General features: G+C 41.2%; 1 protein-coding gene across 1 annotated transcript; it reads right to left on the bottom strand.

Moving 5' to 3' along the window:
* Window positions 1-1,310: 1,310 nt before the first annotated feature.
* On the bottom strand, window positions 1,311-22,566 carry DBX2 (developing brain homeobox 2). The gene is made up of 4 exons (XM_037389464.1): window positions 21,809-22,566; window positions 9,038-9,133; window positions 4,215-4,402; window positions 1,311-1,780 (listed from the first exon to the last, which is right to left on the bottom strand). The coding sequence occupies exons 1-4, from the start codon at window positions 22,143-22,145 to the stop codon at window positions 1,460-1,462; spliced, it is 942 nt and encodes a 313-aa protein (XP_037245361.1). The 5' UTR covers window positions 22,146-22,566; the 3' UTR covers window positions 1,311-1,459.
* Window positions 22,567-25,122: the final 2,556 nt, after the last annotated feature.

Genomic DNA, 25,122 nt, shown 5'->3' with positions numbered 1-25,122 from the left:
TGGATTTTGAAAGATGTACAATATAGTTCAAAAAGCTTTAGAGCTCAAGGCAAGAATAATTAGAAATAATCACAGCATGTATGATGGGGAAAGCCAGACTAGATTATCATAATCATATCTTTTGACTAGAAAATACATGAATCTGCCAGAAATTAAGTAGTCCCTATAAAACCATAACGCTTTCCAAAAGGTTTTGCCCGTAGCATAAAATACCTTTATCTTTCCAACAAATGCATTCATAAATGTATGATAAAGAAAAAAAACCTGTTCTGCTCCCATTTTGAGCTATAAAGCCTTGCAAATAAATGAAAAATTATACTTAAATTCATAGAGTGATTTCCTTAAAGTGGATGAAGCAAGCAAATCATTTTAAGTAAAGCAGTTTTGATAATATTATTTGAGGCTACTTGTATTGCGTAGAATACTGTCCTGTCCTTGATACACACATATGCGAATGCGTACTTACTGGCACCAGTTTAAAAAGGAGTAAGTCAGGAATAAGGCAGCTACGGTACGCCATCTCCTTAAGCACTTCTCTGAGATGACTGTAGTGACAGTTTTTCCAATTATAGTTCTATTGCTTAGAGTATTTGGGCTACAATTCTGCATATTGTCATTACAGTTTTGAAATACAGAAGAGATTACAAGAGATTGCACTAGCAGTCTGACAAAAGCCACTGAAATTCAGAGTTAAGAATGTTGGGGAACGTTCATCCACAGAAGAAAAGACAGGAATTGGTGAGTGGCGTTTCCCAGTATGCATTCACATCAAAGTGATTTAAACACATTTTTGTTATGTTATGTAAAAATATTTTTTAGGGTTGGTTGGTTCTCTTTTAGTATTGCATCTTCACCAGGGTTATCAGCTGACCTGTGACCATGTTATTTGAAACTAATTGAAAAATGATATAGGTGAGGACAGATGGAGAAAACATACTAAAAACGCTTGTTTGTCTAAAATGAACCTACCGTTTATTGTTGTTGCGTTCATTTAATGAATTTCAAAAAGAACCCAAAGCAACTTACTATCTTGAGAAAAACAGAATTATTCTTATCTTGTGCACGACTGAAATGAATGGAAACAGAAATGAATTGGTCTGACTGCAATGAGAGGTAAATGATTCTCTATTACTGTGTTTTTAATGAGTATCGTACACAGCACAGATGTATAAATCAGAGCAAAAATTCAGCTTCATGCTCTTTATTTCATTTTACTTACCATCAGTTCCTATTTCACTTTTAAGGTCAGTACAAGACTGGGAAAGACACAAGAAAAGACTGAATATGGAAGAACACTTCTTAAATCATTAGTTTTTTGTCATTTTAATGGTGTTAGACTTTAGCAAATTTATGATGCATAAACTAGTTAGCTTTACAATGTCCAAATATTGTTAGTCTTAGACGACTGCTCATTTGAAGCCTGTGCTCTCCACTCAGTTTACAAACTGCCCCTACTTCTTTAGGCTGATGATGTAACTGCCTTATTTGCAGTGTCTTGGTCAGGATACAAATACAGCGGGCTCTGCGATGGATTTGCTCTTAGAGGTGGTTGTGTACTAGTCAGTCTTTCAGAATTTCCTGGAGAACTCTCCCTCCACCTTGGACTTGCTTGCTCCTGAGATACTTCCCACACAGATGGGCATGGGGAGGTAAAATTCATGGTTGGTCGTGAGAGGTAGTTCTCCTGAAGACCTTCTTCCTGGAGGCACCTGTTTGAAAGCACTTCTTTTTCTTTGGAGTTTCGCCATTTCATCCTTCGATTCTGAAACCAAATTTTCACCTGTTTGCAAGTTAATTAGAGTTTATTATCATTCTTTTCTTTAACCAACTTTGCCCTAACCAGGTGTTTTTTTCTTTCCATCTCCTCAGTTTCATGTTCCTTCCTTATTCATTGTTAGAGCACATCCAGTGAAGCTGACTGATTGACATTATCTGCAGATGTTCCCATTACAATTTGCTACAGCCAGATAAAATAGTCTCCTTGACTTTCACTACCTCAGACAGGTGATTATTTGGCTTAGCATGGAAAAAGGACAGCCCAGTATCTAGGGATAGAACAATTCCCTATAGCAACATCCTTCTAGGCAGAAAAGGATTCTCCAAGTAAATTAACACTGTCATTAACAAAACTAAGAGGTATTACTGGCGATGTCAAGCCCTCCATTTAAAAGAGGCTCTAAGAACCATGACTGTCCCATGCACAAGCATAGCTAAAACCAGCTTGGCCATGCAGCTTCAAAATGTGTGTTATGGCATATGACACGGCAGTGAGGATTTAACGACATTTTGCCTGACTGACTATAGTTTTTCAGGAGTTGCCTACAATCCATGTGCTTTTGCAATAAAATTAATTTTCCAAAAGCTTTTTTGATCATGAGCATTTAAAGGCATTTATGAAATGCTAGGAAAAGCTTGGGGAAATACACATCTAGGAACTGGTTTTACCTAAAGAGAAGAAATGGTTGGGGAGATCAATCAAATTATTCAGATTGTGTTCTATTTTCCCTTAAATATTTTGCATTTAGTTCTAGTATTCAGATACTTGGTATGAAGACAAAGGGGCTGTGCTTTCAAAGGTTTGAGAAACATTGCTTTAGATGGCAGGTACTGTTCCTCCAGCCCAACTGGTCAGAAAATCAAAGAAGAAACCTTCAAGGCAACTGCTCTTCCTTTCATGAGGAAGGAAAAATAAAACCCAACCCCACCCGCCACCCCCCCGACATAGATATCATCTGGTCTATCATCACAGAATTATTTTCTTGTAGCAGTAGTTGTTATCTATGTGTCATTCCATTATTTTTTATTCCCCCAGACTCTCTTGAATATCAAGAACACAGAAGAAAAATTTAAGGAAATAACTGTAATAGTAGGAGTTTGACTACATCTTAGGAAAATTTTAGGCAGTGCACTGGTAAGTGCAATTGCACTTTTTCATTGAAATAGTTTATCCTGCAGAGATTACAGCTCTGTTCATCACACTGAGAAACACCACACTCTGCTTTGTGTTTTTGTTTATAGTTACACTGCTTGCGATGGAGTCAGATTCATCCAGCTTAAGAGGAACCACTCCAGACCACAAGATCTGACCTCCTGCACAAGTGCAGCCAACTGCAAAGTTAGATCAAATTGTTGAGGGCTTTGTCAATTTCTGAAAATCTGCAAGATAAAGATGGTGAGAGCTCCCATTGCCATTCCCAGGGTTTTCTGCTCCCCAGGCAGCTTCTGCTGTATGTATCTTAAGCACTTTCACTCCTGCTGCATGCAAAGAAATAAAATTGCACTGTCACTCTCTCACTTTCAGCTGTACTCCTGAGATCTGCATCTACTCCGGCACCTTCAGAATCTCACCTTCCAGTGGCTACCATGTTAATTTTCTGCTGTTACCTGCCCTGACAAACCTCTTCCAGGTTTTGTGCTCTTCAAGCCAGGCACTCTTCCTTTGTTTTTGTCTGCAGCTAGGCCAGACCCCTGAGATTATACATTGGGCTGCTGCCGCTCAGCACCACCATTAACGGACTCGTTCAGTTAGAACAGCTCACTGGAGGCATTAGATCCTCAGCTAAACTCTAAAGTCCTGCAATAAGCCAACACAGACTCATGAAAAATCCCATGAAACGTGAATTGATAAGTAAAGTGGGAGCACTTTAGGTCACCCTGCAAAATGTTTTCTTCTACAGTCTCTCTCAGCCCTGAGGATCTTTTTCCTTGCACAGCTAAGCTTCTTCCTGTAGGGATAGTTGCCTGTCTTTTGGGGCAGAATGGTTTCAGAGCAAGTGCTGTTGACTGCATTGTCTCGAGCTGTTCACCTATGAGTGCAAGTGTTCTCAGAGAATGTAGGAGCTCTATGCTCTGCTGTTTTCTGCCTGGATCGCTGCCTATCAAGCAGTGGGGTGGAGCACAGTTCTCCACCCCAAAGCTCCTGAGGGGGCTCTGTCAGATAGCAAAAAGAGAGTTGGAATTGAAATGCAGAAGTCATGTTTCTTCCACTTTGTGTGAAAATGGAGCCAACAATTTTTGAACATACACATTTAGGAAATAAACCAGGAAAGTGTTCAAGCACTCCTTGGTTAAAATTGACATCGATTTACTGAGGCCTTTGCTCAGTGAAGGAGCTCAGGGCTGCCCCTGTGCTGTTCAATTTTCCTCTTTCAAAGCCATTTTAAAGATTTTTCCTCAAAAAGACAGAAAGTCACAGATGTTCTGTCATTCCTTACCTGAGACTCCTTTAGACCCAGGTTAATGGCCAGTTTCTTCCTGTCTGTTTTACTAATATACTTCTGCTTCTGAAACATTTTCTCCAAAGCTTTCCTCTGGTCTTCAGAAAAGACAGCTCTTCTTAATATACCTCTCCGGGATTTGGAGTTAGACTCCTGGGTCAGAAGAGGCAGCACACTTTCCTCTCCTAGTGGAAATGGATGAGAGTTTTACATAATATCTAACACATATTAGAGAAATACTAATGCTGTTCATTATAATGCTAGCAGACTACTGTCCCACTTTTGATTTGTTGGTGTTATAAGTGTGTCGTAATGCTTCAGTCATGTTTGTTAAGGACTAAATCCTCACTTGGATCTAGAGGTGTTGTCAGTGGTCAAGTGTCTCCCCTTGACATGGTAAAAAGTAAATCAGATGAGTTCATAGAGGAACATTAACACAGGGCCCATGCTGCTGCAAAATTCAAATACAGTCAGGGAAAATCTTCACTTTCCTCTGCCCATCATCATCGCTGAGTAAACCGCAGTAAGTTTTCCTATGAGTTTATTTTCTCCTTGTGTGAAATGTAGAACTAGATAAAAGTGGTCTGTAATACTAATTCAAAGAAACTAGACAGGCTTTCTTTAGTTTTGTTTACTAACTAAAGGCTTTCAGGGTGAACTATTTCCCAGAAAATCCCTGGCCATTCACTTACTTATTCTGGAAACTGCAGCAATTTCTTTATTAGAGGATTTGGGGAGTACTTGTACTTACTCCTTTCAACCTGGTTTCTAATCCTTTGACATCTCATAACAAGTCCTGGGAGGACAGTTTTCAATGACTCCAATGACATTCCCTTGATCCATGCCTAGATGGAACTCTGTGCTGGAAAACAGCCCCAAAGTTGGGGGACAGAGCTGCAGTGGAGAAGTAGAAGTGTTTGAATTTCCCTTCACTGGCCTCACAAAGAGCACAGACAACCCAAATCCAGATAAATCTCTCGCCTTCCTCACACCCAATAAAGCCTAAAGCTGGAGTGCTTTCCCATGCTCCCTCTCCCCTAGAAGGATATGCTATACGAGGAGCAGTCCCTGGTGAGGTCTGGTATGCCTCCAGCACTACCAGCTTCCCCAAACGCTCACCCAGGGAGCGGTACCAGAGGCCAGTTGAAAAGGGCCTGTCACCAAGCATTGGATGTGATAATTGCATGGGCAGTTGCAAGCAGGCCAAGAAAGAGCTGCATCTTGATTCAGAAACCTGTGCCATGGGTATATAGCCATTGACACCTATGATTTTTCTGTAGGAGGGAAGCCAAGAAGGTGGCTTTAGTGTGTATTGTGCACAATTCAGACCCTAAAGGTGCAAGCAGTCCTCCTGTTGTCCACCTTCCCATGCACATGGGTCAAGATTGCCATCTCAATTTATAGTTAACAGCAGTTACAAAGGTGTGCTGCTGTTCAATTTCTGTTGAGGAACTGGTTATTTTCATGCTGAAGTGAATGGCAAATTTCCCACGTAAAGCAGATTCTCTAAAAGACTGCACAGTTTTTTGTGAAAAAGTCCATCTATTCTGGTCAGATGTAATGGTGGGGAGCCTTAAATACATTTGTTCAATATATATAGTGCTCTTGAAAATACTAATGAAATCCAGATGCACCTTCCACAAACTCTTCCTTGGGGCTACACACATTTCAACTTCTGTATACTATACAGGTATACACATGGGTACATGTATCTTTAAACACTTGCAGAGAAACAAGCACAAATATACAGAGGATATTGCAGAATGATGAAAAACTAGTGTATATATGTAGGTCTTGCAAAGTTGACTAAGTACTTTTGTGGTGCATGTGCAGCTGATTTGATATTACATGCATCACCATGTATCCTGCCTCCAGCTGCAACCAGTAGAGGAAGAGTATCAGAAGCTGAACAATTGTACAATGATCCTTCCCTAAAATTTACTGCCACTGTTAAACATTACTGATTTAGGGACCATTGCATTCCGCTAGACATGCGTTTCTTGAATTTTTCTACACTTTTAGAACCCATCTTTACATTTGTCCCTTGTAACAGCCTTTAGCAAAAATTATCGTGATTTTAAATGTTAGAGTATAAGGCTAAATTTAGAGAGATGTATTTCAATTTTCAAAACTAGATCTGAGACTAGATACAAAAAAACACAATCTAGTGGTTACTGTCCTGATATTTATTACATAGTGAGACACAGTCAGACTTCAACCAAACCAGAATAAACTATCTGCCAAACAGAAGTCAAAATGCCACAATGGACATTTCTGCAGAGGGCAAGCCAGGTTCGTATCTCTCTGAGGAGTGCATAGCCCCTCCTGACCCCCACCCCAAGCTCCCATCCTGCTCATGAAGCTGGGGGCAAACAATGGCCCTTCTTTCCCAAGCATGTTTTCTCTCCTTCTTCCTCAAATTTGGTGAATTTAGGTATTGTTTTCCAGGTAGCCTCTGAGTAGTTTCTGATGATTCATCAGCCATTCTCAAGTTTACTGGAAGGTACAGTCTGACAGCAGAACAGCTGGTACCTTCTCTCATCCCCACCGCGGCACGAGACACCAGCAAGGGAAGAGGCACAACAGGGCTAGTCCTTGCCTCCTGGCCTCCATTCCACAATGGAGTTGTCAGCCAAGGACAGAGGATGCCGGATTATGTGACCCCTTAAAATTTGTCTTGCCTGGCTGGTTGTTAACAGTCAATCAACAAAGAAACAACCTCCTGCTGGAGCCCTGAGGCACCAATTAATTCCCATACAGTCAGTATGTAAGGTACAGCTTAACACCTGTATTAGACTAACTTAGTAGTGAAGAATCTACACATTCTAAGGCACAGTATGTGACTGATTTTAAATTATTAACTAAACAAAATTTAACGATGAGCAGAATGCTCACAAGCAAACAGCCACTGGATCCAAAAGTTTGAAACTCATGCTTGGGATAACGAAAACTCACCATCCGTTGACTAGCCTAGAGAATTTTTGTAAGAATACCCCACATTCCAAAATGCATTCTGACTGCTCACACAAAAACTAAATTTCAGTTTGCGGATTAAAGGATGTTTCAGTATGACAGCATAGGCAGTCATTCACCCATTTTAACAATTCCATCAAAATGAAGTAAGCCAGTTTGCAGCCTGTTGCTCTGAACATGTATCAAAAGGTTTAGTGTTCTGCTGACATAAATGTGAATGTTACCCACTATTTCCTGTGTTGCTGATCTGATTTTTGTTTTGCTTCAGGTTTTTTTAAGTCTTTCCTTTGTATCCTAATATATAGTGATAAATGTCCTCTTAATCTGTGGAACAATCTTCATTTGCCTTCATGGCAGAGACCACCTTGAAGGAGCAAGTAAAAGCTTTAGTCATGGTTTCCATTTTTTCATTTGAATTCAATACATTCTAGTTAAATGGACAATTAATAGGTCACTTCCAAAATAGTAGTGTATCAGTCCTGGTTAATAAACAATCCCCACAGTTGATAATGGGCCTATGTATTCAGCAAGTCCCTGTATACACTCAGCTCATCCACTAAATCCCTTTTCAGGTAGACAGGGTTATATGGGAAGATGAGCTAGAATGAGTCTATAAAAGTCAGTTTCATTCACTGCTTTATTTTTCAGTCAAGTGCTTTAAATGGTGTCCAGAAAATCTCTTGGAATGTGAGACAGGAGAAAAGACTGGCACATAGAGTATTGCTTTATGGCCATACAAAAGGGCAACTGACCCTTGCCCAGGCCTTTTCAATGTGAAATGGTTCCTAAAGTTCATCTGCACAGTGAAAAATTGTGGTGAGGTCGCGTGTGGATGAGTAAAGTGAAAGTGGTGATTGGTCATGGTGCTGTCAGCCATTGTGGGAGAGCCGGGGCCATGTAAAACGCTCTGTGGGAAAGTGTCAGCCCCCTAAAGAGGTGCTCAGAAACTTGCAGCTCATTAAACTGCCAGCATTTGCTGCCTCACTTGTCAAGAATCATTCAACTTAGCAACTGCCCTTCTGAAACATTCATAAAACGCATGCACATAGTCAGGAAGGGTTTGAATGCAACCGTGATATAAAAGTGTATGCTAGAGCACACATAAGCTCCAATTTTCATTTAGATCTGATATGCGATTTCTGCTTTTTCTCTGTTTTGAATGACAAGGAAATGTTCCTTCTGTTTGTACTCCTGAGCCATAAACACATGAAATCAGGAATATCCATTCTTATGCTATGGCACACAAAATTCCCAATCAACACTGAATTTAGATTTGAGTTAAATGGAAGTGTGTTCCAGGTCGTAATCCTGAACGTATAATGTATACTTGTCAAAATTCTCTTCAATTTACTTCTTCAATTTTTTACATTAAAAAACAAAACCAAATTAAAAATGTCCATGCATTTGACTGCTACAAGAAGAATTATTGTTTTATTTAAATAATTCTAGGGCTTCCTGAATCATAATTTATCTCTAACAGATACTAAAATGCATCATCCCTTTTAAGATCTTTCAGCTCTTTTCTTCTCTTATTTGCAAATGTTTATTGACACAGATTTTTTAAAGAGTTACTGATTTTAAAGACTCTTTTCTAGCAAACTGAAAACAAGGAGCTTTCCTAGGTTAGCTCTGTCTGGGTGTCTCAATCCATTAGAAACCTCTCACAATTGCTCAGTGTACTTAAGTTTGATAAATCTTTGGAAACCCTCTGAATAGAATTGCTGTGATTTTACTAAGGAATTAGCTGCTGCCATTGCATCACCAATTAGTTTTCCAGAACACATTAAATCCTGCTGCTCTGGTTTACAGAATAACTCAAGCATTACTGATGAAGCATAAAAACTTACTTGGAAAAGCAGTGGGGGATGCAGGGTGCTGACAGGACCCACCGCAGAATGCTGAGTAGAATGGCGGGGCTCGGAGAAAAAAGTGTTTGGAAAGAGCTGCAAAGAAAGCACAGATCTAATTGATTATCCATTGAGCTTAGGTGATATTCATAACAACAGTCCTCCAAAAAGTCAGTGTGTAAAGTCCTGCCCCACAAATTCTTTTTCCTTTTTTCAAGATGGTGATATTTTTAAGGCAAACAATGATAAACCAAGTAATTGCTCTTTAATTTAGCAAAGTTATTTTATATGCGTAGCTTAACTACAATATGCAAAACTCTCAATATATTTATCAGAAGAACGAAACTGCAGATTTGAAATTTACTTCAGTAATTGCTGTAATTATGGGGTTTTTTCCCTAAATATTGGGATTGAATGCATTATTTCAATAATACATTGTTGAAACAATGAGTATAATGCATCTGAAAAAGTTATTATAAATAACTCCAGTAAGCACGATATCCTAGAAAAACAGAATGTAAAAATTAATCCTGTGTCTTCTGCTTGTACTCCAATGCTGTTATTAGTACCCATATCAATAAAGTCTTCAATAAGTAAGAAACCTTAATGAATAAATGCTATAAAATGCAATGAAATGATTCAGCTGAGCTCTACAGGCACAAACCACAGGGCCAGACCCTGCTATCCTGACGGTAAATGTGTTCTTGCTGGCAAAGTGCTCTAAATTAAATAACCTAATTTCTGAAGAAGTCTCTGCTTAATACAATAAAAAAATTGCAAAATTAACCCACTGAATTAGGTAATATTTGGTAAAAATTCTACATAATTTTTTGAACCAATGAATCAAAAGTCTCTGTTATGTCTAAAAAGTGCTTCCAAATCTTGGACAGGTCTTCATTATCTAATAGTCCCTTCATTTTTTTCTATAAAGTTCATGGGCTCTTCCATTAATCTTAATTACCTTTTAATTTCTGCTCATACTAGTCACCCATGAAACCTGGAATGTTTTTTCTTTTGAAAACAGATACATACTTTTAGAACTGTAGGCTTTTAAAATGTGATCAGCATCAAAACATTTATGTCACTTTCCTGTTTTGGTTTAGGCAGAAAATACGTGGCTCTAGACCCTGTACTGTAGTTTGTCCAATCTCTAGAAATAACCTGATTTTTTTTAAAAAAAAAAGGAAGTAACTGCACACTTAGATAAAAAAATTAAGAAATTAATAATCAGGACAAATAGATAAATGTATCTAAGCCATGTTGTTAATTTTTGAAGGTTTTCAACAGGATTTAAAAACAAAGTTCACTCAAATTTGGGTTCCCAAGTACATATTAGGGTATCATAGTAAGTTTTCTGACCATCAAATCTGCTGATCTTCCAAAGCAATAAACAATTGCTGTAGAAGCCTAACTCTAAATATTTTTAAAATATTTACCTCTATTTTTTATCTGAATAAAAACAAGCATAGGTGAAAATTTCTTCAACTGTAATTACAAGTTGATAAGCATTTTACTGCTAGAGCTTTTCATTGACACTTTGCTGTTTCTAATGAAATGTAAATACACTCCAAGTGGAACTAGTTGCCTATATTTGAAGTGTATGCTTGCAAAAAATTTACAAAAAGGAATAATTTACATCAGGCATCAGTATTCTAAAGCTTCTTTTCCATACAAGAACATCATATGTGGAACTGTGTCCTAAGGAGCTTAAACCAGTCAAGAACATGCAGCCAAATATTACATATCCAAGGGGCTTCAATGGAACTGCTGGGGTGTATAAATTGGAAAGGATTTGACTGACCAAAGCAGCACAGGAGACAGCAAAGGTAAAGACCTGCCAAATAACCTCAGCCATTCTCCTGAACATGAGAACACATTCTTGACAATATGTTTTATCTGCTGCAGTTCCCAAATGCCCAGGTGAAGAGCTTTTCCTCCCTTGCTTGGAAGCCACATTCCTCATGCCATTATCAAGTTTCCCTTGCAGCCAGATAAAACTTTCAACTTCTAAAAATACAACTTAGTATACAGAAGGTGCCACACTCAATTCCTTTGCTTCCTTTTCAAAAACCCCAAATATTCCTACGCTGCCATAATGCCCTATTCCCTTTAATCATTGCTCCAGCACCTTATTCATTCTGATTTTTGGTCAGACTTAGATCATATGAACATGTTGGCCTGTCCTTGATATTCCTTGTTATGGTTTCTCAACTCTCTTCAATTCCTTGCTCTTTTTTTGATAATGTGGTGCTTATAATGACATGTGATACAGCCAGAAGACATCTGGATAAATCAGAATTAAATAAGTTATTGTTTTGGATAGATAGCATGCTCCTTCAAATAAAGATGGAGGAAAAGGAAAAGATAAGTTTTCTCCGTTCACTAAATCTCTCAACAAGCAAGCTGCAAGCATAAAGGTCAGGAGATGGATCAGGGTCAAAACCTGAGACATTTTGGTTAAGGCAACTCCAAACAAGCCACATAATTCCATGGATGTGGCTGGCAATGATTTAATGCACTAGCACAGCACCGTAACACAAGCAGTAGAGATTCTGGCACTATTCTACTCAAGTCAATGGAAATCATGTTTCTGGCTTTCTTGAGCCTTTTTTTTAATTCTTCTGCCAACTGCTGTCTTTTCTGCCTGCATGGTGCATATCCCTTTAAGGCAGAACATCTGCTTAAGAAGTAAGATGCAGGCGATAGCCCCATATAATTCTGAACCTGAGCCCATTACTTGAGACTGATTTATTCTAGATCCTGCGGAACAAACAATGGCATTATGTCTCCCTAATAGACAACTGTATGTCTAGTTTACAAACTTATTTAATGTGATCCAACTACACTGATGCATAAATGAATTCTACATTAAGTATATCAAATCACATCTCCAGGTCACATCTACTGAAGCCACTGCACTCAAACAAATGTGTAGCAGTTACAGTTATATCAGTAAAAAGCATGTGGCATAATACAGGGATACTCAAATCTACCTTGGAAGCTCTGTGTAGAGGAAAACATTAATGCTTCAACCTAACACATCCAAGTGTATTTTTTATCTTTTACAGAAACAACAGAGAATATTCATCACATTAAATGGCTTCCACTGTATGCATGAAATGGCATTAACGGAACAAAAACTGCTCAGAGAAAAATTATATATTTAATGTATATGTATTTCAGAATTATACTGTGATTGTACCTGTAGGAATTACACAATATATATCAGCACCGAGGACAATATACAGAAGGCATTGCTTATGCTTTTGTTTTCTGTTCACATGTATCATGGCCACTCTACCAATATTTGTTGGTCAAGCAACGCGAAGCAAACATTGTTTGCTGTTCACATAAAGCTGAAAACTGCTGAATTCTCAGAATATTACTTCTGTATTTATTGGCCAAAATGAAGTACACAGTAACCAAAAAGCTGTTGCTTCCAGCCATGCAAAGCACACATCAATCGGAGGCCAAATCCTAGTAATTTGTATACAGGATACTTAATGCTTTTTCTGCTTTGCATTCCCACTTCATAAAAACAGAGATTGTGTGGAACTAAGCATTTCATAAGAGTCAGATTTTACAGGTTTAGCTTCACAGATGCATGAAAATGGGTATCAGAGTATGGCAGCATAAGTGGCTTTTGGCACTCAAAGAATTGTACTATATGCTTTGAAAGAAAATGTATTGGGTCATAAACAGAAGGATGAAACATCTAAAATTAAATATTATCTTTTTTTCACAAAAGATAAATTCTTTTGACACTTGCTGCATGCAAAATTTTAGTAATAATGCTTGTTTACATTTAGCTTTGTGAATAAAAAACATTTTACAGACAGACAACAAAATTATACTAAACATGCAAATGGATCTCAAGCTCATCTAGTGCTAAAACTCAGAGATCAGTTCAAATGTTTTAAAATATGTCAGCTTTGAAGATATTCCAAATTCAAAAGCCCTCCCATACTAAAAAGTCATGCTGACAGTGGTACCAAGAGTTTACCTTCCAAATATCCACCATTTGAGAGTAAGGTTCCCAAGTACAATTCAGTTCAAATGAATATGTAATTTTAAAATGGCTTATTATTAAAGACACTGTTTGCTTTTCCTAATCCTCATGTTGTGAAGCAGCTCACAACATAGTATAGGGCATTAGCTAGCAGGAAAGGGGGAAGGGGTGAAGAAAAAATGGCTATTGAGGAAAAGTGAACTGATGATACACTTCTGGTATTGCCCATATAGGGCTCCCTCACTGCACATGCTGTTATAGTTTCTTGGGTTTTTCGTAAAGCTAATTGATAAAAATGTAGTATAAACCTGTGAAGAGAGCTGAAACACCTCCAAAGAACGATTGAGAAAGCTGACTAGAGCCAGCTAACAAGAAATGGTAAGCACAGGAACAGACAGACCTCAAGCTGCACAAACTCTTTAATTCTCCAAGTATTACTAAGCCCACGTGAACTGCTTTCCACAGTGATTGATGCCCAGGTTCTCACCCTGGCAGGTAAATTACAAATACTATCAGTAAAATTATCCTGTTTGATCTGAGAACTTTGGAAGCCCATGAAGTGGGCACAAGTAAACTGTAATTTCCTACCTACATCCGTTCTTGGCAATGATTAAAGCAGGCTTTTGCAAAGCTGCAGGAGTTTCATGTCATGAAGAGCTCCCTGGCAAACAGTCCAGCAGCAGCTCTGCCAGGTTAGTGGTCCAGCTGAGCCACATGGCACCATTTCTGCTCCTGAACCACAAGCCATGGGCCTCACAATAAACCATGGGCTCTGTCCCCAGCAGTTACTGTGTTTAGAGTGCAATGTTCCAGCAGCAGTCGTGCACCTCCAAAGCATTTGAGCCAGCTGAAGGGGAGCCCCTGACCATGAGAAGGAAGCAACAGACGCTGCAATATCCCACCAGAGGTAGTCAGCACCACATGAACCTGGCAAACCTTACTGCAAGAGCCTGTAGTACAGCATCCCTCAGAGCTGGCTCTCCTGTACTCCCAGTTACTGTCTATTTGCTTCCCATTCATTCCTGTAAAACATGACCACATGAATGCTCAAAAGAAGCCAAGCCAAAAGGGTAGCATTCACGGATCAGTTTTAAAATACTGGCAAACGTTCATAGATTCAAAAACCACAGAAAGGGTTTTGAAGTTCTAAACATATTTTGAAACCCTACACAAAAGATGGATGCAAGAAGTGGCCTTGCATTTTTATGTTGGGTCTTGGTGGGGCTTTCAAAAATTAGCGGAGTAGTTAGACCAAATAGGGCTTGAAGTGTGCTAGCAGCATGATCACCATTTCCTTACACGTACAGCAATGTAGTGGCTGACAGTCATGCTGCAGATTAGCTGAGATCATGCAAATCACTGTCAATTTTCAGAGGCATCATTCAAATGCCTTATTATTAGGACATAATTTGCTGTACATGTTCTTCTCTGCCTGAGGAAGCACAGGTGCCTCAGGCTGGTGACAATGCATAGTCAGATTTCACCTCTGTGACAACCCAAAGCAACAACCAAATCCCACACCATTTGTCAAAGACTCAATGGTCTCCAGGTTATCAGCAGTAAAGGTGGCCTCTCCATGCCTTGTACCCAGCCTTGCTACTGAGAAGATAGATGGGGAACTGGAAAGCTGTGGATTTACCAGCTTTGTCCTTCTTCAAGACACTCAAGTGCTACTGCACTCCAGCACTTTCTGCTTACCAGTTCTTGTCAAAAGGGGCAATACTGTCACTTCTCTGTCTAAAAGGTCAATGAATTGTCTAAGCTCCTTGTTTGGGCCTCTTACACAGTCAATGAGAAGAGGTAAGTAGTTCTATATAATGATCCATCACCTTAAAACAGACATCTAAGAAGGTAAGTTGTGTCATCCTCTGGAGGCATCTCTCTGTATTGGCTATGGATTAGACAAGATATTTAGACAGCTAGATTAGACAAGACACCTATTTTTTATTAAACAGCTGAATTACTAAGACATTCTTAACTTTCATAGCTAACATCAGAAGAGTACAATCACCTGTACAGCCATAAAGACTCTAAAAAAATCATAAAATTCAGCCATAAAGACACTAAAATTATTTTATTTGATTTTCAATGCTTTGTTTAAAAATAATTTTCTCAAGCAAGGCCAAATTAGGGCCACTTGCTGCAAGAAGACAACTCACTGTTTTTTGACTGTTGCAGCCCTAATACAAAATCCTACAATAGGCCAAAAAGCACCATTTATTCCAGTGGTATGCAGTGATTAGCTAAATTTTCCAACCTGGACCAGTCTCTACTTGCTGCACTATTGCCAGCTCCAACCAGACAAAAGTCTCAAGATAGCCTAAACATTGTTAGAATGAAAAAATAAATGGTGAATTCTTTTTCCTTTTTCCTTTAACATGAGCTTTCTAGTCTTTTTACATTTGTAAAAGGAAATACCTTTTCAAGTTGAAATTCAAGATATTCACATAATCATAAGATTCCAGAGGTGAGCACTTTAACAAACAACACCAAATTGTCCAAAAGGAGGAGGTAACATCCTCAACATACGTACAAAATATCTCCAGAGAATTGAGTGCTGTAACTTCAGAAAAAGGCAGCCTTTCAAGGGAAATTTTCATAAGCTTTTCAGCACAAAGTAAAGGCCATTTCTCCAACATGACAACTCACCTCAAAGAAACACAGCTGAGGTTACTTAAAATATTTAGGTGCCTAACTCTATAAGAATCAGGTTCTACATATATGACATTTGGAACAACCTCCTACTGCTTTATATACCCACACTTGTTTCCATTTTAAAAAAAAAAAAATACCTTCCCAATTCTGCTATGGGTCATGATTGACCACAAAGATACCATTTAGAAAAATCAGAGTAAAGTTATCTTGCAGAGCTGCATTATACAAGAATGCATAATACTTTCGGTCGGCAATGGAGTCAGAGAACTTGCCTCCCAAAATTCGGGGGAATTTGTTAACGCAAAAAAATCACAGTACAACGAAACTTGAAATCTCAAGTAGAGAATTTCCCTGATGAGATTAATCCTTATCACATTCATATGTTTTCTAAAAACATGAAGAACATACTACAAGATTTCAGAAGGCCAGCTCATTCTGCAATACAAAATACATTTTACAGAAGTTAACTACAGACATGATTAATTCCATGTTTTCCCCTTGGTGAATTGCTTTTCTACAACCCCCACCACTTGTCTTCCTAGTTCGGCTTTGAGATCTTCTGGTAATGCTTAAATCTTAAAAAGAACCAGACTCGGGATCTTCTTCCTTTCTCAGAGACAGCACAGCAAGAATTGCCAGAGGAAAGAGCACTGTCCAGCCAATGCTCATACTCCCTACTGAGCCAGACTGCCAGACCGGTGGCTGGGTTGGAAAGAAGCTGGCAATATAGTCTAGCTCTGACAATCTTACAATGAGGACAAAGATCTGTCCTTTAAAAGCCATTCTGCAGCTACTCTTAAGGTATGCTGGGCACCCCAAACAGACTCCATTAAACAGCTCACAAAGTTAACTGCAAGTAGGAAAAGATGCTGCATGGTGTCCGTGATTTCTGATACTTAGATAAACTTCTCTGTCTCCCAAGATGAACTTCTAAACAATGAAGGTGTCTCAGTGCTCCCGCAATCAGGACATAAAATGCCAAATAGATCTCCCCACCCTAAAGAAAGTTTCTATCACCAGAAAACAGCAACAAAACAGGAAAATCCTAAGACTTGTTAGCTAGCATTTTGCTTGAGGGAGTGTAGCACTATAGAGAGGCTTGTGCAAGCCTAGAGGGAGCCGAGCTAAAACACTTGGATCTTTCCTGCCGTTTAGTTAGTGTTACGTGTTTCTTGACAACACACCCCGGCTCCCAGACGGTTTGAAATCAATAATTAATAATCATTTATTCACTAAGAGGGGGTCCAAAATGAAGGGGGAAAAAATTACTTAGTTTCAGTAATTGAAGTATCTCCTGGTTGTCATAAAGAAACACAAGAGATTTTACTATAAATAGGCAATAAGGTATATTGATTCAACTAAGTATTGCAGGATAGAATTACTGTCATCACCTGAGGGGAGAAAAAACAACATTGGTCCAAAGAGTTAGCCTGCAGAGTTTTATTTCCCTGCAATGCTACCAGTTTTCTGGATTACCTTAGGCAAGTCACCTCATTTCTTTTTGCTCTAGTTCTCCTCTACGCAGTAGAAATCTCTTATCTCACTGGCACTTGGTGATGATAAATGCATTAAAATGTAAAGTATGCAAAAAAAAGGTTACAGAAAGCTACACCTGTATCACAGAAGGGATGTTTATTATTATAAGTCAAACTTATGTTTATGATATACTTGTTCTAATTGCTTTCTTTTGTGGTGTATGTACTGTACTTTATTCTGCTCTGTTGTATTCTGATGTTTTATGCAAAAATCCCCTAAGTTAAATTTTTCAGCACATTTTGCAATGGAACTATCTTGCTGTTATGTTTGTTTCATTGCGCTTTTCATCTGTTTCCCTTCTCTATTAATCTATCAAAATGCCAAGATTAAAGTAGAAAGCCATATTCTTGCCACATATGACCATACTCATGGTCACAACGCTCATGACCACATTCAGGTTGTAAAGCACTTACTGTCATCTTTCTCCAGGGCAAATGACTTGAGAAGAGCAGAGATTTTCAGAAAATAAGTTCAAGTAGCAGAGTAACTTTGCATTCCTCAGGTAGGTCACTCTGATCTGGTGTCAGCCAATACTTCTGGAAACCAAGTCATCATGAAAGATGTGGAGTGGACCTCTTTAAGGCACCCGTGCTACAGACTCCATCTCAGCATCCTCCAGATAATTTTCCTATGTCAGAAAACACTGAGAAAAACTGTCCAATATTCTAATTTATCCAGAAGATGATAGGACTGGAGTACAAGGAGAGGAACCAAATTTGAGAGTAGCAAGCAGAAACTGAGGGCTTACTTGCACTTAAGAGTCTATTAGTTTGCTCTGAACTTTTATCTGGAGCTTCCCTCATCCTTTAACAGGCAGTGCAAGTACAAGCAGCACAGCTGTAATATGTTTCACTGGGAAACGCTGCTTTACAACAACATTTTAAAAGTCTTTAGCCAGACAGAACACAGTCTGAGCATCTGGTGTTTAAAAAGCAGAAGCAGATTCTGCATTGATTTACCTCATCAGGGCTACATATACACACTGTATGCAAAGTTCTCATAAAGCAGAAGACAGCATTAGGCATATATTTTATCAAGGCAAAAGGCCTTAAAAGAGAAGAATCCTGCTCACAGTGCACAGGCTAGAAGAAATTCAGCTCAGCTAGACAGAAACACAGTGCTTAACATGCCTGTTGAAGGTGGTGGGCCCAGTCCAGCGTTCCATTGTCAGCACTGGGGCTTCAGAGCAAGGTACAAGAAAGCCTATAGGAATCCCAAGCTGGTAAAAACTGGCATACCATTGCAGAAGGCAAGTGAGTTTATCATACAGCAACAACACTCCTTCTGCTTTTCCTTCTTAAGTTTTATGTAACATGCTGCTTGTTCATATGGTTGTACTCTTAAGTACAAATAAACTAAACTAATTTTAAAAACCTGTGATTTGATTATATTTCAGTTTTAAATATCAGTGTAGTGTTGGAAAGTGATGAATTTAAAATCTGATAGACAACATAAAGATATTTATTTCAAGCCCACTCATTAGATGATATATCTAGGATGTAACACTGTCTGAGTACTTTTTCAGTTTTTCGTTTAGGATAATTTTGGAGAATTCAAAATATACATGCAGATAAGCACTTGAAATAGTCAAACTAAATTCTGTGAAACCTGTAAATTATTGAAATGGAAACATGCTGATAAAACTTTGCTGCTGAGGAGTTACAAAGGAAAAAGCTACCATGATCAGATGGACCAAATCAAGAGTGCCATCCCACCCAGTCTCCTTTGCCACCATGGAGAAGTTTTCCACTTTACACAAAGAACACAGGATTTTCATTCTTTAGCACTTTTATGTTAAAAGTGTTAAAAGGTACCCTAAAATGGAGTGCTTTCTTCATGTCTCTCCTTGGTAGGTTCTGTAGATACATGTTGGGTTTGGAACTGTAAAAAGGTTCAGCTTATTCAGTTCAGTCTCTAGTGTTACTTTATATTCCTGCCTTTCTGAGAACTTCAGGTGACCTCACCAGAATCTGGGACTACATGAGCAATACAGATTACTAACTCCAAAAGTCTGATAGTTTTTCAATTCTCTTTTTTATTTTAAAACCCTTGGATTATGTAAGATCATTTGTTAGAGCACTTTTAGTCCCTGCATGATCTATAAAGCACTCCCTAGTTCAGAAAGATTCAAAAAACATTTTGCTTTATCATGTTCAATAGTCTTATTAAAGACTTAGACCAAGATTTTCCAAAATGACATGTGATTTGGGGTCTCCAAATAGAAAAGAGTTTATTCCTCAAAAAACTCACAAACTCACTGAATACTCACAAAAATCAGTAAATTAAAGCTCCCTACCTAGTACCAATTCCTTAGTTAAAATACCTTCATTAGCCCCTGAAAGCTAAAACTCTTATGCTGACAAAACACTTTTGCCCCATCACTGCACACACAAGAAACATAACACGCTGGCTCACCACCCCAGCCTTACTCACAAATGCAAGTGTTCAGTCTGAACAGTTTTGCCAGCGTACAGAGAAGAGACACCTTAGAAATCACAAAATCTGGCTTAACAGGACAGTTCCGATATAATTTACATCTATGAAAGTTCAGACACCTAAGAGCCTTCGTCACTTCAAGACATGTAAGTCAGATCAGAATCAACAGATCCCTGTTAGAATATGTGCATCTTCTACCTTCCCAGGAGACCTTTTTCCTGAGTGCATAAGGAAACCTAGTATTTCTCACTGCTCAAATTAAGAGCCTGGTGCTTTTGCCCAAAGCTCCCTCTGAAATCCCTGGGAGCTGTGGGATCAGAAGAAATGTAGGATTGAACTCCAAATCACTAGGCACACCTGCCACACTTCGCTAAATTCATGAGGACTACTGTAGGCTGATCAAAGAAAGAACTAGTCCTGGATGCAAGCATTTGAGAAACGGCATTCAGGAACTTTTGTAATACTTAGAAAGTTTGCCTATAGTGATGAGTGCTGGGGCATCTGCTACCTCCCCTTTTACATTTGCTCTGTACACAAAAATGTAGGATTTTCTCTAGAGCTTTTTTTTTTTTTTTTTTTAAGGGTGGGGTGGAGCAGGGAAGGGGAGAATATGCACCTAATGCCAGAAAGATAGCACTTGTCCTGTTTGCTGGCCTGGCCGGTAGTTGGTTAAAATAAACATGCTTGAATAACTGATATGCTTAAGATAACACTTATGGCAGCTGAGGTCTGGAATATTCAGAAATGTTAATATAGTTTTTTGACTCTCTCCTGCCCGCCTTTACAGTACATCATGCTAAAGGATCAAGAACTGTTTTGGATTTTGCAGAACACTTTGTAGGATTTAAGTGAAGTCAAATAACGCCTGAAAAGAAAATAACTGTTATTAATTCTGTTTCTAAAACGAGTCTTTTGGTTTCACACCTTAAAAGCCTTACTTCAATAAATGTAGCTCTCCTTGTCTGATTTTAAGTAATTTAAAACTGCGTGACCATAAATAAAAATTCTGAAAACACCACACAAGACTGAAATAAATTAATATATTATAACGGAGAGGCAAAATACAATATAAATGGAGAGTCTAATACCAAACCTTATGAATTAACTTTGAATTCAACTTCCACCAGCTCCGTGACTGACAGAAGCACACATTTCTAAAAAGACTTTAAAATGTTGTTCATGCCCAGGCAAAATATATTTACATGAGAACCGGCACATCCCAGAACGGGCACAGTGTTTGGTACAGCTGTCGGCCCCCAGCCCTGCGGCCCGGCTCAGGCGGGCGGGCCCGGCAGCGGCGGCAGCCACCCCCGCGGCAGCACGGCGGGCGGCCGGCCCGGCCCGCGCACTGACACCCAGGCAGGCGCTGGTTTGACACCGGGCCGAATGGCTAACTGCAGGCCTTTTACACAGCTTTAAAGCTTTTCAGGGTTTTTTCCTGCCCCGGGTTTTTGTCAAAATTGCTAAAAAATTCCCTGCTTTCCTTGAATTAATTTTCCTTGTGGTAGCAAGAGCCCGGTCCTTCGCCTCTCGCTGTCCCCTCTGGGACGCGGCTCTTGGGGATGGGGCTGCTGCCTCCCGCCTCCCGCGCTATCCCTACCGAGCGGGACGGGACCGCTCGACTTTCTCCCAAAATTAAGAATTTCAGACCTTTTCGGAGCGCCGGTTGGCGGTCAAACTCTTTTACCAACCCTTCAGGCTGTGAGGAACTACTAGACCTGAAGAACTACACCTGCCAGACCTGCGATTAAGGGCAGTTAAAAGCCCTCGTCGCTACCAGCACGCAGCTTCCCCGCACTCACTGCATCCACAGGTGCCCCGCGGTTTAAAGCCGCCACCCGGCTGCCTTCGCGACCGGCCCCTCACCCGCCCCTCGGGGTCCCGTCACCAACGGCGGGGCAAGACCCTCGGCCGGAGCCCCGCCGGCAGCACCCCGCCGCGGGGAGGGCGGCTCGGCACAAGCGGGGCACGGCGTCCGGCCGCGCCGGGGCTCGTCGGAGCGACTGCGGGGGAAGGAGCGACCGCGTCTCTGCCCGCCGCCGCCTGGGCCGTGCGAGGCGCGGGGACGAGCCCTCGCGAAGCCCCTTCTGTCCCGTCTCCCCGGTGGCGGGACGCGGGAAGGGGCCGGCGCTCACCTGTGGCTGCCGGCGGGAAGACGCCGCCTCTCTCCGCCGCCGGAGCCCGAGCTGGCAGGCGGCTGCCGTCCGCCGCGGAGGGGTTAAGCACTTGAAAAGCCCATCTTGTCGCGTAGGGACCCCCTGAGGGGCTGATTTGTTCCGCCGCGGGGCACAGCTTGAGGGGGACTGGGCTGGCGGGGAGGGGACGGAGCTGGGCAGGGCTCGGCGGCGCCCCGGCCCGCAGCAAGTTCTCGATGAGAAAACTTTTGCCCAGGTTGCCAAAGCCCGGCGCCGCCGGCAGGTTGAGGAGAGCCGAGGAGCCCACCAGGTCCCAGTACAGAGCGCTGGGCAGCATAGCGAGGGCTTTTACCCGCCCTCGCCCTGCCCGGCCCGGCCCACCCCAGCCCGGCCGCCGCGGCCCCTCACTGGGCTGGGACGGGGCGCCGGGCTACGGGGCCGGGCGGGCTTGCGGGGCGCCTCCCCGAGGGCTGAGGAGAACGGAGCGGAGAGCTCGGCGGGCTGTCCGTGGAGACGCGGCGCGCCTCTTCGCCGGGGTGGAAGGTGTGTCCAAGCGCATTCATTATGTCAGCCAGGGACGGCGAGTGATGGACGCAGCCAACAATGCCGCCTTGCCCGGCAGCCCCCCGGGGGAAGGGGGGTAGGGCGGGCAGCTAAGGGATCGTGGCGCGGGGGTGGCTGTCCCGCTTTACCCGCCCGTCCCCCTCAGGGCTCGCCGCCATGTCGGGCACCCCCCGGCCTCCCGACATGGCGGCGGTCCCGCGCCTCCCGCTGCGGGGGTGCACCTGTTGGGAGGGGAAGGGAAAGGCCTCTGGCCTCCGTCCCGGCGGGGAGGTGGCTCCGGTGCTGGCCGCGGCGAGATCATGTCGACCTAATGATCCCATGAGGTAATGGGAAGATAGTTATTAGCTCACTCCCTGTGGGCATTTTTATCTGGCCTTTTTTGTTGTTGTTAGTTACACCCCTCACCCCCCCGCACACACGGGATTTTCAGCATTTGTCTTAATAAATCTGATTAAGATCATCATGGTGCTATTAATCATGTTTTCCTCAAGATGTGGGATGATGCTTTTCTGTGGGCATAAACATCCCTTGGCAGGGGTGGCTCTGTCCGTTTCTACTTCCCTGCATGTATTCTTACTTACTTTCTTAGAAACCATGTAATGTGGCAGAGATGTCTCATTTTCCAGTTCAACAACACATGCATTAAAATTGGAAGCTGTTCCCAAAGACCTGATCACATCTGCTTGTTTTGCAGACAAGTCCTTTTATTTCAGAGCAGCTGTTCACCAGTCAAATCTCAAGGGATATTCACTGGAAAACCCTCTGGAGCGGGTGTGTCCCTTGTTTTTGCATAGCAGTAGAGGCATAACCCCACAGACATCAGGGTAGTTCATAGCTAAAACTAGCTGGAGGAGTAGAATCATCTGTGTCCTCAGACAGCCAACGGGAAGGATGGTTTAACTGCAGTGGTGCCAAGTAATACCTTGGGAGATGTGAATTAAGGATGTCCCAAACATTCCTTCATGTCTTGAGGAGATTGGTCCTGCCAGAGTTTGGGCGCTTACTCCGTTGGCACCAAGATGTTCCCTGTGGTGAACAGGAACCTAAGAGCTGATAAGGATGCTTCATGCCAGGGGTCCCTGTAGCCTGACCTTCTGTCTTCACCAGTGGCTGTACATACGAGGAAGAATGAGACCAAGACAAGTGTGTTTGATAGTTTTGCCCTGATACACTCCTATTCCCTAACTGTTCTTAGCTTAAAGGATTTACACATCTTAAGCACTTGTATTTACAGATGTGAAGGCCTTCGCATTTGTAAACTCAAGATATTAATGCAAGTATTTTACCTGTGAGCATTTTGAGACTGGAGTGCCTCTTGCCGTAGAAAAGGACAGAATCTAGCCTGGTGGATCCCAGAGTACATCTGAAAGTATTATGCATCATTGTGATATTGAGATGCAGAAATATATATTTATCATGTTTCTAAGGGAAAGAAACGAGTCTTCCCAGGAAGGCATCTGCTTTTGAGCATTGCAAGTTGCTGCCTTTCCAATTACCCCTCGTAAATTTATTCACACTTAAGGATTTAGTCTTGTCTTTCACTGACCAAGTTCTGACCAAGTCAGAGTTCCCAAGGGCCTGAGACACTGAAAACCATAGTTCAGCACTTGGGAAAGTGCAGTTGGTCCATCCAGCTGTGCTGCATGAATAAAAAGTATTCACCAAGGAAAAGATGGTTGTCAAAGACAGTAGCCTTCAAAGGCTTGGGGTTTGGTTTCCTCCAAAGCCATTTCTCATGCCAAAGTGGCTACAGTTGTGTTAATCTCAGCTGTGTATTTGTTAAAGTATGATTAGCAAGTTGCACATTTTTGAAATATAAGCGTCAACACATGTAGAATTTGAGATTGCTCTGCTCCATGGAAAAGCATGATCAGTTGTCACGTGATGGGCTGACAATTCATGTCAGGTTTCATCTGTAGTTCCAGGGTTCAACCCATTCATTGCAATTAGGGTTTAAGCAGTTGTCTTCCTCTCCAACTTTCATCTGTCAGTGGTTTCTCACTTGTATTCTGGCTCTGCGCTCATAGCTGTATTAACAACGCGCTGTGAACCAGATCAAAGAACTCATCCAAGTTTTAAATAAGACAGTCAGAAAATAGTATTTTTCAAGGGATTCCCAGCACAGACGTAAACCCAGTTGATCTTAAGTAAGGGTGGTAGAATAGCTGAATGAACTCATTAAACTAGGGAAGCTTCTGAGTGCTTGGTCTCTGGGACACATGTCCATAGCCCTGCTGAGCAGTAGCTAGCAAATTCTGTTTATCCTCTGGCATGTGATAATTGGGTACAGTCAGGTCCAAGAGATGCTACCTGTCAAAAGCTGGAGAGCACAGTACAAGAAAGTATAGGCTCCTCGTTCAGATCTGGAGTATGAAGTGATTTGAGCGTGAAAACAAGGGTTATCTCTAAACCCAGATCTTGTCTGGTGAATGCAGCCTGGAAATGTGTGACCAACAGATCCTTAGTCAAGGACCTGGAAAGTCATGGCAAGTGTATTACCCAAATACATAGGGTAAGTGGAGGTGGTGTTTGCGTGGTGAATAGCTCTCATTTGTTTCATTCTGTTCTGCAAACATGGAAAGTACTTACTTCATATTTTGATTTTGCCAATTTATAAATTTACCTTAACCAGACTAAAGGAGAAAAAAGTTTGCTTTAACTGGATATCTTGGCTTGCATCAGGTGACTGGAAAACATGAAGATACACTTCTTGGGTTGCAGAGCTTAGAAAATGAGGTGCATGAAACAGA

The sequence above is a fragment of the Falco rusticolus genome, chromosome 5, assembly GCF_015220075.1.
Source record: "Falco rusticolus isolate bFalRus1 chromosome 5, bFalRus1.pri, whole genome shotgun sequence".
In the NCBI taxonomy this organism is placed as follows: Eukaryota; Metazoa; Chordata; class Aves; order Falconiformes; family Falconidae; genus Falco; species Falco rusticolus.
The sequence above is the reverse complement of the archived record's forward strand: the minus strand, read 5'-3'. Positions and strand labels throughout refer to the sequence as shown.

What these genes read in the sequence shown, in the direction of transcription:
- DBX2 (XM_037389464.1), bottom strand. Translation starts at nt 22,145, where the DNA reads ATGCTGCCCAGCGCTCTGTACTGGGACCTGGTGGGCTCCTCGGCTCTC. An exon ending in CTTCCCGCCGGCAGCCACAG is followed by an intron (nt 9,134 to 21,808) that starts GTGAGCGCCGGC and finishes CTTTCTTTGCAG; the next exon opens with CTCTTTCCAAACACTTTTTT. An exon ending in ATCCCCCACTGCTTTTCCAA is followed by an intron (nt 4,403 to 9,037) that starts GTAAGTTTTTAT and finishes CATTTCCACTAG; the next exon opens with GAGAGGAAAGTGTGCTGCCT.